The sequence below is a fragment of the Physcomitrium patens genome, chromosome 26 (assembly GCF_059467195.1).
Source record: "Physcomitrium patens ecotype Gransden chromosome 26, ASM5946719v1, whole genome shotgun sequence".
Classification (NCBI taxonomy): Eukaryota; Viridiplantae; Streptophyta; class Bryopsida; order Funariales; family Funariaceae; genus Physcomitrium; species Physcomitrium patens.
The window spans coordinates 2,813,181-2,828,067 of record NC_143435.1 but is presented as its reverse complement, the minus strand read 5'-3'; the positions used below and the strand labels follow the sequence as shown (position 1 = coordinate 2,828,067).

The 14,887-nt window shown below is 32.9% G+C and overlaps 1 protein-coding gene across 1 annotated transcript; it reads left to right on the top strand.

Annotated features, from left to right (window-relative positions):
• The first annotated feature begins 518 nt into the window (after window positions 1–518).
• On the top strand, window positions 519–1,602 carry LOC112278053 (small ribosomal subunit protein eS21y). The gene is made up of 3 exons (XM_024511064.3): window positions 519–645; window positions 1,026–1,158; window positions 1,465–1,602. The coding sequence occupies exons 1-3, from the start codon at window positions 596–598 to the stop codon at window positions 1,525–1,527; spliced, it is 246 nt and encodes an 81-aa protein (XP_024366832.1). The 5' UTR covers window positions 519–595; the 3' UTR covers window positions 1,528–1,602.
• Window positions 1,603–14,887: the final 13,285 nt, after the last annotated feature.

The window sequence follows — 14,887 nt, the reverse complement described above, 5'->3', positions numbered from 1 at the left end:
CCTAGCCATTGAAAATCTTCGACCACATTGCATAAACTTAAATTCACAGAATGAACCTGGCCAAGCAACTTCTGTGGAGACAAACCCGAAAACAAAGTCTCTGAAACTACACAAGTGCACGTATTAAAAATTCAGTATTGTTCATCACGTCAGCAACATTTGAAAAATAACGAACAGAAAAAACAAGAGCTCTCGTGCTCCTGCATATACCTGGGTGTAACTGTGCAAGTAACCAAAGTGTGGACACCAAATAATATATATATATATATAAATAAATAATTATATAATTATATATATATATATATATAATTATACAGTGTCAAAGTCGTAAAATCGGATGCTCAATGCTCGATCCATCATCCAAAAAGCTAAAGGCAACCCCGATTCTATGAAGCAACCAGACGACGCAGGGCAACTCAAGTCACAGCCCTAAGCTTTCGACTTTTAGGGTTTCAATTTCGTGGATTGGAGTGCCCATAAACCTAAACCCTGGCGCTACGAGAGTTCTCTTTTGTCGCTGTCGCCTCGCCTCGCCTGTGTATCTGCTGCCCGTTTCGTCTGTCGTTTCGTGTAGCGTGTAGCGCCAGCAGCCAACATGCAGAACGAGGAAGGTGATAATGTGGACCTCTACATCCCGAGGAAGTGGTAAGTGTGTAACTCGCGTTTTGTTTCCGCTTTTGTTGTTTATGGTTTATGAATTATAATTTAGGGCTTGGGAATTCGGTGGCTGACAGGTAGTTTGTTCCAGCATCTATTTGTTTTGCGTAATGGTCAGTAAGCCTCGAGATTCTACGGGACTGGGTTTGGGTTTCGTTGAGACGAGATGGAGGTTACTTGTGTTGGATGTCGTTGGTTGCACTTTGGGCGGTTTGGATGATAGCCGTTTTAGGTTATTTTACGTCAGTGCTGTTGAGGGTAATGCCCTCTGTTGCCGTGGTTTTTCTGTGCCTGAGAAGAATATCAGTTGCTCGTGGAGTCTTCGAGAAGTCCCTTGATTTGTGTACGGATTGTCTATGCGGCTGCAGCTCTTCGACCAACAGGTTGATCACTTCCAAGGATGTCGCTTCAGTTCAGCTGAATGTGGGTCACGTTGACGAGAACGGCGTGTATACCGGCCAGTTCACCACTTTTGCCTTGTGCGGCTTCGTCCGTGCTCAGGTTTGTGACAATTCCTTTTTTTAGCTTGACATTCTCTCTCTGATCGGCTTTATGTCGTTCTTGTATTGGCTTTGTCGCGGATATTAAGCATAATGTATCGCGGAGCATATTCATGCGTCCAAATGATCTTTATCCTCAGTCGAATGAGCGCTCTAAGGAACTGGGTGGCAGTGTTCGATGAATGAAAGGAATCCTGCAATATTGAGAGTTTGGGACTCTGTAACCCAACCTAAAACCCGTGATACAAGGACGTGGTGATTTGGAAAATGAATTATTCACTGTACACATTTTCCGATTATTTTGCAGGGCGATGCCGACAGTGCTCTGGACAGGCTGTGGGCAAAGAAGAAAGCTGAGCTCGGCCAGTGAACGGTGAAATTATAGACTGTCATGTGACTAGGATCCCACTTTCGTTAATCCTAATCGAATCGTCTTTCTACCCAACTTTTTGTGTGCAGAAACTTGTTCTGTTGTGACCTTCTACATTGCTTGTGTTTCTTAGCCGCATACCACTCGAATTCGTCTTTGTTGTAACTTTTTCGCCACTGTGTTTATATCTCTGTCTACTGTTCTTGACTGATGTTGACATTGATTTCTCCCTACTTGCTTCAGAGTCTTGTTATTTACATCAACATTTCGATCTAATTCGATTGCCGAATGTAGTCCCTGAGTTGCTGACTGAAAACCCGATTTTGAAGTAAGATTTTAAATCTACTGTCCGAACGGTATAATATGTTAAAATTGGCTTACTTTTCAACCTGTGATAGTGTAATCCATACCGCGTTATCTTTTTTAGATTGTGATTCTTCGCGCTGGTGTCCCGAACGAGAAAATATCACACTATCTTACATTCAACTTAAAACATGGTCCATTAGAGAATGAACTCAGTTTGAACAGTTCTTATCTCAGCAATGAAGGGTAACCGTCTTCATTGTCTGGACCACTTGAACTTTTAATAATTGATGGGTCCAGGCCAACTTATTAGAGGTTAGCACAACACCGAATGTGATACATGTGCAAGTGTGAGTACGGAATTAGAATATGTAGAAACCCCCTGGTCAATCCAAATGAAGGGTTCACAGTAAGAGAGCAATATAGTATTTGTCACAGACTTTTAGGATTCAGCATTAGTAACACTGAAGATGGCAAAAAAAACCATTGTTTGACATTTTCACAGTGTAACCAGTCCTGAATCAATAGATGCCCACGCTGCTCAATTTTAACAATCTGACTTTCACTTTGTCAGCAGTGTTCGTTTGTCTACCTCAGCTGGAAGTACGCAACTCTGAAATCTTGTAAATGGGACGATACTGATACATCTGACTTAACGCGCCATAAACGACACTGATGAGGATGTAAGGTATTTAGCTGAGCTACCGTTGCAGTAAAATTTTGTGAAATGCGATAGCCCAAAACCAGCATGTGTACACTACGAACACTCTCAATACCTTAGCAATTCGGAATGCCCTCGTAATCGTAAACAGTAAACATAGCAGTAGATAAATCTTGAAATTTTTCTAATCTTGTGCAGTAGGATCGATAACAGTCAATGTTATCAGGTCAGTTGGTAAACTTCGCAAGGTGAAAATATCCCAAGCAAAGTGACTGCTTTCTATTGTATCAAACAATATATACATCTATGGGATATCATGATATGTGTATTTAGACTGTTCACATTCCAAAATGATAATAGCCTATGTGTAATTCTGCAATGTTAGTGAGATTATACATTTACATTTCATTATACTAACACTACTATTTTTTGTTTATAGGGCAAATTGGTTTAATATAAATAAATGAATGCATACATCTTCAATCTTATACTTTGTTATTTTGTTGTCTTACTGTAATCGGTAAAAATAGATTTACACTAAAAACATTCTCATACTAGCAAACAGCTCTGTGCTAAGCCTGTTATATTATATCCAATTTAAAACACTATTTATATTACAATTGTACAGACCATGTATCAGAAAAGATAAAACTTGTCTTTATGATTTGCTACTTAATAAGTACAATTTTACATTCATGTACAGGACCAATTTAATAGCACACATCTCTTATCTTTGGTCTAGTTGCCTTTGTAAGTAACTCGATGTAACCACCAACAAAAATCCCTAGGCATCACATGTTGCCATGGCTTTGCTCAATTGTGAGCCTTAGAACTCAGAGCTAAGGGCATGTCACGTGCTTGCAATTGTCCAAAGTGGAGCCATTGATTTTACATTGGCATGGACATAATGATGGACAGTGAGAATGAAACAAAGGTAGAACTGCACAATAGGACTGATATCCCCCCTTCTTATACGATTTATAATTAGGGGCATTGTGAACAACAAGCAAGAGCTAGGAAAGCTCCATCTAGGGATGTGACAAAGTAGGTAAGAGGCAACTAGGGGCAAGGAGGCATAAAAAGGAAGCAGAATGGTGACAAAGGATGTTTAAAAAAGACAAAGATTAGCTGGGGTTTTAGGTGGCCTAAGCACACTAGGCGGGGTGAACATCATCATAGTTGTCATTTTTTGCCCTTGTTGTAACCATCTATGGGACCAAAACCAACAACAATTTGGTAGTTCGTAATAAGCATGTGCAAGAGGTATAATTGGGCACGTTGGTAGGCAACAAGAAGAGGATATTGAGAAGCAAGGAAGGCATCACATATTGGGTGAATATTTGAGGATAGATAAGAGGAGAGAAATGTGGATGAGGCGATGAGTTGTAGTCATTATGGGCCATTTGAAAACAAACAATGTTGGTCCATTTGTGATAGACATTGTTGAGTCAAGGTAGATGATAGTGGAGGGCTTTCTTTCTAGAGTTTGCTCATGATTGGGAGGTAATTGCAAATTGGGAGCATTAAAAATAACTAGTATTGGCTATAGCAAAGAACATGGAGTGTAGAAGAGGATGTGAGGTTATATTGGTGGAGGTCTTTGTTTTATTATTTGTTGCATTAGTATGGATGTTTAGAGAAACTACAGAAGTTTTTTGATTGATGGAGAGGTACAATGTGGCAAGCAAAATCCAACATTAAACTTGGAGTTGAAGGTTAAATATTTCATTATATTCTTGCAAAATATTGCTTTGTATTAAGGACTTTGCAATAGATTATACTTGATCATTAAATTATTGATTGATTGAATTATAGATGCAATAGTGTTATTTAGGAATTAAAAAAAGCAATTGGCTTTTCTTCTAAGGATTATATTATGCTTGCCATCTACAAAGATTCCATTTAAGTTATATCAATTTTTTAATTTTTAATTTTCTAATTTTTTTCAATAGAAGTGCTAAAGACATAAATGACAAATAATAAAAACTTCAATATATTCTTGTTTCACTAAAAAAGAGTAGATATTCACTCAAAGATAACATAATATTAAAATTAGAATGACTATTGCTAAAAACAAGATAATTAGTGATTCTTAAAACAAACCTAAGAATAAGATTGAAGAAGGCCTTATTATTACATCCATATATACTTTTCAACTTGGAGATATGTAACAAGGTTCTATTAAATCTATGATATATGTCCAACTTGCAGAATACATGTTTAATTTGCAAGACATGTTTTCTACATATACATAATATTTCCAACTTGTAATATAAGCCATCAACATGTGCAAAACAAGGCCAATTTTTTGGCCAAGTTCTCATTCTACCAACCATCTACAAATATGTATAAAGTCAAATCTAAGTCTATAATGCTTCTAAGTAGCTTCTATATAAGATATTATCAAATCTATTTACTTCTACTTAGTCCTATTTAGCTCCTTCAATCTTGATAAATATATATGTCCATGACAAAAGCCATATTTACAATGACCATTAGCAAATATCTAATTCAATCATTGAAGAACATAGAAATAGATCTTAGAACATCTATATGTACACATAAACAATTGTATGTTGCCATCTTACAATGCCTTCTCCAAATATGATCAAGATTCTCTATCTTGAAAATAATAAAATAAAGACTCTACTATAAATATAGTTTATTATGATTTTTTTTAAAATTAGCTATTTAAATTGTAATATATAAGAATTTTTTTTGCCAATAATAATAAAAAAAACTTAAATTATTTAATTGTAATGTATATATATATATATATATATATATATATATATATTTCTTTTTTGACATATATAATTTATAATTAACTTATACACTAAATTTAAAAATTAAATTATTTTAAATAAAAGATTCATTTACTGTTCTTATAAAATAATTAAAATTATATTTTTTAATATTTTTTAATTTAAAAATAAAAACAAATTTAATATTAAGAACCTTGAATATACATTAAGCAATATATTAATACATATATTATATAAAAATATATAATAATTGTTAAATTCAACAAAAAATAAATTTTTGGCAAAGAAAAAAATGATATATATATATATATATACATATATATATATATATTATAGTATTAAATTATTCTAAATTAAGTGAAATATATTTTATTTTAGCTTAGTAAAATTTAATTTCTAATTATAAATAAAATATTATTTTTCTATTTTTTTTTTAATATTTTATAATAATAGAATATTTGATAAATGAATCTTATTAATATCATATTTAAAATAATTATGATAAAAATTTGAAATATATAGTAAATAATTCAAAAACTCAAATTTGAAATTAACTAAATTAAATCAGATATACAAAGAAAATTGAAAATATTATAATTTTTTATTTTTTAGAATAAATATTTCACAATAAAAAATAATAAAAAAAAGAAAGAGATTACAACTTTAAATGCTTGTGACTAGTTGAAATCTAGAAGCCTTACTTGGTTGGCTTTATACTTTAAAAAATTAACCAAGAAGCCTCAAGAAAGGAAAAAAATGAGGTAGAATGCATTTTATTCTTATATAGAATGAATTATGTTATATGTCAAAATTGGAGATGGATCAATCTCAATGCAATGGTTTTTTCAAAACTTAAAGAAGTTGTATTAAAATTTTCTAAAAAATCTATTAATTTCAAGAATTTTAGATTTTTATACTATATCATTACTTGTATAAAAATTTCTTTTATAACTACAATATAGATTTTATTTTTATTTTTATTTTTTTAAGATTATAAAGTCTTTTAATCTATTTCTTATAGATCTTCTATACTTTATATATCATATATGTAAATTATTTGTCTTGTATTATTTAAATATCAATAAGGATAAAATTATTATATTATTTAATTTTAATTTTTTCTTGTATCAAATACATTACAAAGTTTTATAGATAGATCTATATTTTAAGAATAATTATGAAAGTTGATTACAAAACTAAAATTTGTACAAATATTTTTAAGATAATATTTTATTCATTTCTTTAAGTATAATTTTTTTTGAATAATGTAATATATTTTTTTATATCCTTTCGATATAATTGAATAAAAAGAATATGTAAACAAAGAATAAAAGAATAAATAATTTAAAATTATTATTTCATATAGATTTAATATTCTAATATTTTTAGAAAAAATAATCGTATATATATATATATATATATATATATATACATATATAATCACAGTTTATAAAAAAATCTAAAAAATAAAATAAATATTAATAAATATATTAACTTGTTTTTATTTTTCATAAATTTTTAATTAATGAAATTAAATAAAATTTATCAATTCAAAACTAACAAACAAATAAAATAAAAACATAAGTAGTGGTCTGTACATGTATGTAAAGCAGGTCCATTGAAGCATGTCATCTAATCTGAAGAGATTTTGTATAGTGTTGACATGGATTCAAAGGATATGCATGTGGGTTTTTTGGACACAAAGGAACTCAATGGTCTTTGAATCAGAAATTTGGGTTGACTCTAAACCAAGACAAGCAGCTTGGTTTAGTATTCTAAACCATGGATGTATGATGTGGAATATTTGCAAGATTGCTGCTCATCTATCTTTAAAGCACTTCAAGTAACTAGGACTGACTTAGCTCTGACATTGATAGGTATGGTAGGAGTGCAGTTAAGGACATTTTATATGTGACTTTTGTGTGCGTATGTATAATAATAATAATAATAATGAAGTTTAGGTATAAGATAAAGAGATAAAAAGAACTTCCTCATTGATTAAAATCAAAGACGTCATTATTCAGCAAAAAATTGTACTTAACTTGCAAAAAGACTTATAGTTTACTAGATGCAAACAACTTTTCTATGCCCAACTGCATTGGTTTCTGCTAGTTTATATACATACACACACTCAATCTATATATTAAAAATGCTCAAGGATACAAGTGTTGGCTTTCATTCACAGCATGGACTAGTCTTTGTTTTCATCAAAAAAATTCATGTTTTGTAGAGTTCACAACCCATTTTAGAATTCATTAAGGCACTCCACAAGGCGTTTTCCATGGTGTTTTATAATTGATCAGGAACTAATCACTTCATTAAGCACAAATTTGATACAAATGTCCCAAAGATACCAAACAGCTGTACAACTTTCAAGGCATGCATAATTTTTAAGGCATTAGAACAACAGAAAGGACATGCATCAAGGAATTTTGTGTATATCTTCGTAGGTGGACTCTCTTTTGGTCTCTTTTGGTCAACAAGGGTGATGTTTTTATGGTCTTTGCCTAGTGAATGTTCTCTTTCAACTTATGTTGTTACAGTAACTCATGAAGAATTGTAATAATTCATGGTTGTGTAACAATTAGCTTTATATCTTTGGGTTGTAGATGGTGCAGAAGAGCTAGAAGTGGAGTCTACAATGGCACTAAACACATTGTTGTCATTGTTGTGAAATAATAGGAGATGAATTCCACAACTTGGTTTAGGTTCAATTTCTACACTCAGTCACTATGGCTTGAAAATGGAAAATATTTAGAGGTATGTATTTAGATAATATTAGAAAAATCCCACTTGAGCTTCTAATAGAAAAAGAAGAAATAACAGACAGTGTTTTATTTAAGTCAACAAAAGACTACCTTTAATAAATTATTAATGTCAAAAGTCTCTCCAATCTTAAGAACCTTGGCGTTGATCCTAGCAAGATTTGTGCTCAAGTATAAAAGTCAACGGTGTGCAAGAAATCTCCACACATGGAATGCATAACTTTGATAATCAACATTTATTTTGTTTGGTATTTTAAGATGCCATTTGATTTTTTTTAGGTGATTTGAATAGTAGGTAAATGGTAGAAGGTGTCAAAGACAAGAATCCACAAGAAGATATATATAAAAAGGAGATAAGTATCAAAGAGAGATGAAAAAATAATAGTAAGAAAGAACATATATTCAAGAAGAAATTGGAATGGATATTGCTAAAGACTAGAAATCTAAAGACTCTTGAAACTAGACTAGAAGCAAGAAAGGAGTTGACAAGAGTGAAGAAGGCTTCACTTTTGCCTTTATATATATTATCTACTTAAGAGCTATTTGAAAACTTCCTGTAGGACCTCCAACACATGTCTAATTTGTAAGACTATGTTTTAACTTACAAGACAAGTTTTCTATAAGTACGCCATATTGTTAGCTTGTACCACAAGCTATCAATACAAGTGACACATGGCTAACTTATTGGCCAAGTTTCTAATCTACCAATCATCTATAGACATATATAAAGGTGAAATTGCATCTATGAAACTTTTAGAAAGCTTCTCAACAAGATATTGTCATATTAACCTACTTTTATTTATTTCTACATATTTATATCATTTAGGTAAATATAGGTGTATCTACAAACAAAAGGTGATATTGAAGCTATTGCTAATAAGTGATTCAAGAATGGATCAAATAATAGTCATGAAGGTGGAGACAACTATAAAAAGGGGTTGCATCAAGGGACATCTAATGGTGATAATGTTTATAGACAGATATAAAGGGGTACCTCCAAAAAATACAAAATTAAGGATGTTTATTTTATTACTATAAAACCTCTTTTTTTTTGTTGTAAGTTTTTTATTTTTGAAACCTATTTTTAATTATTTGCTTATTTATTTATTTTATTAGAGGTGGATAACTTTATAGAATGAGTTAGTTGAAAATTTACAAAGACCTTCAACACTTATCTTTTGATCTTGCATAAGTGACAACTTAAGAATGTTAAAATTTACAGGAATCTAAAAGTTCAATCTAAACAACCAAAGAAATGCTACAATCTACACAAGCTTGAAGTTGCTAAATGATGTAATATGCACAAATAGATGATACACAATAAAAAGATCCAAGGTGCTCTAAAAGAGCATGGCTCCATTGCATGTACAATAAAATTGTTAATAACAAGTATGATTTTGTAACATTATAAACATTAGTTTCTACAATAATATGTGCAAAAATATCCTTATTTACTATTTACTATTAAATCCATCTTAATATCCAAGGAGCTACAACGAAGCAAAATTTATTGCCAAATTAGGCAAGTCATTATCAAAACTAGAGGTTGTAGTACCAACTAAAACAACTACTTATGTATTGCATGTAAAAGACAAGATTTTAAGGCTCTTTGATGCTAACATATTATTAAAAAGTTGATACTTTCTCTCTTGAAGGAGTTTATATAGCTTTGTTTCTACTTAGCTTTAAGTTATATTCTTGCCATCACTTCTACTAATGATACTTATAGTGTCTTACCAAGTAGATTGAATTTCTAAGGGGAACAACTTCATGGTGTGTATTATTCATTTAGAAGAAAATGTAGTTTATTATATTCTGTGGATTAAGTTTACTTTGACCTATGTTAAACATATATTGCAAAGAAACCGTGGAATTTAAACAAAGAATTCATAAGATAAAAGTAAATTTTGGATTTTGTGACAATGGCACAAATCTTGATTTGTTCAACTAAAAATTTTGAATTTATATATTGAATTTTGAATTTTAGAGTTTATTTATTATTTTGTAGAGAAATAGTGGATTCAATTTTCATTTTGAGAGAACACTTTCTTTTTGTAATTCAACCAAAGTTTAATAAAGAGGTTAAAAATTGCAAGGAATTTTGTATGAAAATGTAACAAATTTATACCATTAAATCACTAAAAGATATGTAAGATGAAAGACATTTGGACAAGTTTGGTTTCAGTTGCATTAATTAATTTATTTGGCAAACCTATTGACAAGTGATAAAGATTAACTCAAGGCTTAGAAATTTTGACATAAAGCTACAACTCTGTTTGTAACTGCATTGGGAAGATGTTTGGATCCTATCTCATAGTATCTGATCATATAATCATCCCATAAAAAATATGTTTATTATAGCATCAGATATGCTATAATACCATGCCTACAAACAAGAAATGAATCTTATGGGGTAGAGTAGTTCATGATCTTTTATTTATTTATTTATTTTTGCAACATGAATTACTCAAGGCAGATTGTCTTGACTACAGGAAAAATTATAATTCATAAATCCAAAGTAAATTGTTACAATTTGAATCCTTTTAGTTTAAAGTACCTGCTCTGGTGGACCAATTATTTCAATTCCAATAGTTATTGAAGTTATTTATTGAATTAATTTCAATAATATGATAATTTATTGAAATAATTATTATAAATAATTATTATAAATGATTTTAAGTCACACTTCCCGTGACAACGAGATGAGTTCAGCTAGTAATTGTAGAAGGCAAGGCTCACGGATAAAACAGTGCAAGGGATCAAACACCCCAGAGGAATTTACATTTATACTTTGTTTTAAAAGGAAGTTCTCGAGGAACCTTGAGAGTGCTCAGATTGCAGAGCAGGATGGCACAAATCGGCAGCCCTGGAACTAGTCTGAAGCTGTTCATGTTGTAATCTCTGGAATTCGACGGTAGACTAATTACCAATAATGGTTGTATAAAGTGCGCATAAGGGGGGGAAAAAACTAGTACAGTACAAATTGCGTATACATGACCTCCAATTTGGGTCTCAGAAGGGAACACACTCTGGGCCAGGGTAAGAAACCACATTCCTACAAATTTTATTACTACTTTGGGACGGTATACATCTGGTGGGGTTCAGTTAAACTTCGGGAATGAACCAGCCACAAGAAAAGTGGAAATGAAGAATGTATCCTCCGTATCACTTCACAGCCACGATCTCTGAAGATTAGGATTGCATGTAATGAAGAATGTATCGCAGCCTGCTTTGTATGCAGAGAGGATTAAAACTCTCCGGGGATATGGTAATGTGTCCCAGTGTCAGATTGACCGGGAAGAGACATTCACTCAGAAATACAGAAAGGAGCGAATATCCCTGAACTATGTTTAATTGCAAGTCCAGCATTGATAATATAGGTGGACTTGGCCGAGTGAAATTTGTGATTTGCTTCCAATATGGACACTTCAGAATGCACCGATCTGCTGGACTTCGTGGTTCTCACTGCGTCGATGACAAGTCACAAAGAAGGAGCCCTTCTCAACGACTAGTGACACAAGTCCATCCAGCAGGAACAGCCGGGCCTCCAGATTCATTGGCGAGCCACAGATATGCATCCACAGCATTCGGCAAGTTCAATCTGATGGCTAGAAACTGAATTTTGGAATACCATTGCATTGCTTGTTGTCCAAAGAAATCGAAATTATTCCGAAACCAGTGAGGTGTTTCGTGCCCAGTCCTTATTGGTTGGGAATCGCAGTAAGTACACCTGCTCCTTGGCTGCCTGAAGTGCAACGCAAGCACCTGTGCGTGCGCGCTTCATATGTTGCATTCACTTCTAGAAAGACTTTTCGCATTCACATCGCCACTTTTGCGTTCTTGTCTTCTTTCAACTTCATTCTAATGGTGATCAGAATTTTCCATGGTGACTTTTATCATTACTCTGGAAACTCTGATGTAGGGATTGATTGCAGGGCTCACAATTCGTAGTTCTTTCCTCTTCAAGGTCGAATCGTAAAATGACGATCATCGTGGCAGACGTCTAATGTGGCCAGACCTACAGTGTTCTGGTTCACTGCGATCCAGGATACACCCGGAAAGTACTGAGCTACAATAAACGACCGCGATAGGCTCCTCCTTGCTCGGTGACGCTCCTGCCAGACACTCGCTTCGGTGAGCTTTATCTCGAACGATACCGTCATCAGCATTGCCCTCGCGAAGCAGAACCTGGCCAGGCTTATCTACGTCCCTTCGCTGTCGAAGAAAACCAACCTTCCTTTCATGATCCTTGGCAACCACAACGACATCGGGAACACGGAGTAAGGTGTCAACAGATTCTCCCATGTTCGTCACCCTTCGTCGACATCGCCACCCTAAAGTATGACAGAAAGAGCGTCAATAAATTCACTCTGCCCCAGGAGTTTCCCGACGAGAGCTACGGCGTTTTCGCGCTGCATGCTCTCCAAGAACCATTTATGAAGACTTCGTGAATATATTCAATAATGACACCAACATTGCCACCATTTCCCAAATTTCTAAACATCTAGACAGCCAGTATCGGATTGATCTGTCTCTGCCTAGGGCGTCCCTGATATGCAGGTTCAGACTTTTGCCTGCATCCTCGCAAGGAAGCACTCGTATATTTTGTTGATATTCTCGTCCTACTGACGGAATTTATCCACATTCATCCATTACCAAAAGAGTGTCACTAATTGGCCAAGCAGATTACAGTAGTTATATCTAGACATTAATTGCGTGTAAAACACATTTTCCTGGTATATTATTTTCCGGATTGCATGGGTCGACTTGTATACAGTAGTTATACTTAGACATTAATTGTCTAGGTTTAACTACTATAATTTCAGGATTGCATTGTTCGGATTGCATGGGTCGGAGTGGATCTCAGCTCTGGAAGCGAGTGATTGCGTGGCACTAGCGTGACTATTTCGTAACACCATCGCGAACGGGAGAGGAGATGGAATTCAACAGCAACGCCATCTCGAAATTTGCGGATCCATCCCACATGAACGTCCTCCGCTTCAGGGAGGAGTTATAGGAGCTTTATGGTGAGCAGAGACCACTAGTCAACCTACGGGGAATACGGAAGAGCAACTCGGCGCTACAAACCTGGATCGGAACCGAGATGCCGTGACTGACAATTTTCTTCCCTCGTTCCAGAACTCGTTTTACGACAGAAAATGGAGTTCCCGCACTGAAACAAAAACAGTAAAAATGGAAAAGGAGATCGTTGCCGCGCCGGGTACGCGGCGTCGTATTCGTTGTCTGCCATCTTCTGGGTAGTTGTGAAAAACAGCCTCGCAGTCTAAGCGAGCTCTCGCTAGGATTGGGCGTGTCGATATGCGTTGCCAATCATTTATCTGTGTCTGAGCTGGAGCACTTTATCACTTGTGGTTTTTTGGAAGCTGCGATCTCTTGCTTCTGTGTATCCTTTCCTGGTGCACCCTTTCATGGTGCGCCTGTCTGATTGGTAGGAAGAATCTGGACTGAACTGAGAGAGTGCGAAGGGCCGCTCCTCAGTTTCTTCCTTCAAATCGTGGTTGGAACTTGCCCAACATGCAGCAGGCATACAAAACTAAGATAAAATTTTGTTGAGTATAGTGTAGTTGATAATTTTGAGCAAAAGTTTTGATGGTTTTCTGATTAATGAAATCTAAAATACTTTTTAATTCTATACCAAAAATAATAAAATCTTGTGAAAATAAAACTTATGGACCAATTCAAGTTGCCTACTTCAAGGCTAATTGTAAAACCAAATGCAAGTTAAAAATTGAAAGTTTCATTGTTAAAGTAGGAACTTTTAGTTTTAAAGAAGAGTGCTAAACAAAGTTTTGAACAAAGTGGAATTCTAATTTTGAAGAACATAACATTGATTTTATATAGAATCAAAAATATACAATATCATCTTTTACTTCTACAATACGTCAAACCATGATCAAGTTTAGAAAGTGACAATTCAATTAAATATATATATATATATATATATATATATATGAATCAACAACTTAATGTTGTCTATATTTAAAGTGGTGCACACAAATAATCTAGCCATACTTTTTAATATTATTACAATGACCTACATAATTTTTGAGACACTCTACCAACTTAATTAAAGTTAATCTTGTTAAAACCGTTAAATGCTAGATTGCACCTAAAAACATAGCCTTTTTTATAATATTATTATTTTAATATAATATTACCACAAAAAATTAAAAAATTAAAAAAATCTATTAATTTAATCATCAAATTAGAAAATTATTATATCCACATTAGAACAAACCATAGATCTTGCACCTTAACTCTAAGTTGAGCAATAAGAATTTAATAGAATCCAAGCTAGAAAATTATGACTTCCAAATATGATTTCCACTTATTTTTAAATTTAAATAAAAATATTATTGATCCAATGACCATAACTAGAAACTTAGTATCAAACATTAAAGATAGATTTCTATCACCCATGCTGAATTCAAGTAGGTTTTTAGAGGTGCACTCTAGCATCAATAGATAGAACAAACAAAGTCATTTAAAATTTATACAAAATATTTTACACATCTAAACAAGAAAAAAACAAGTAGTTTTTGTTTTTCTTATATTAAATTATACTATAAATTTAGAAGAAGATATAGAATCATTTTAGGTGATCTAAGTTTGTGGATAATTTTATAAGAAAAACCCAAACAATTCTCCTTGATTAACTATCATTTATGCTTCAAATGAATTCTACAAATACAATAAATCTTAATTAAATCTAATTGATATTCTCTCTAAAGAATTTCTTGGGATTATTAAAGTACTAAATTAGTCTAGATTTATTATAGAAATAAGGAATATAATAGAAAAATGACTTTTTACAAAATATTTATAAAGATAGAAAAATAATCTTA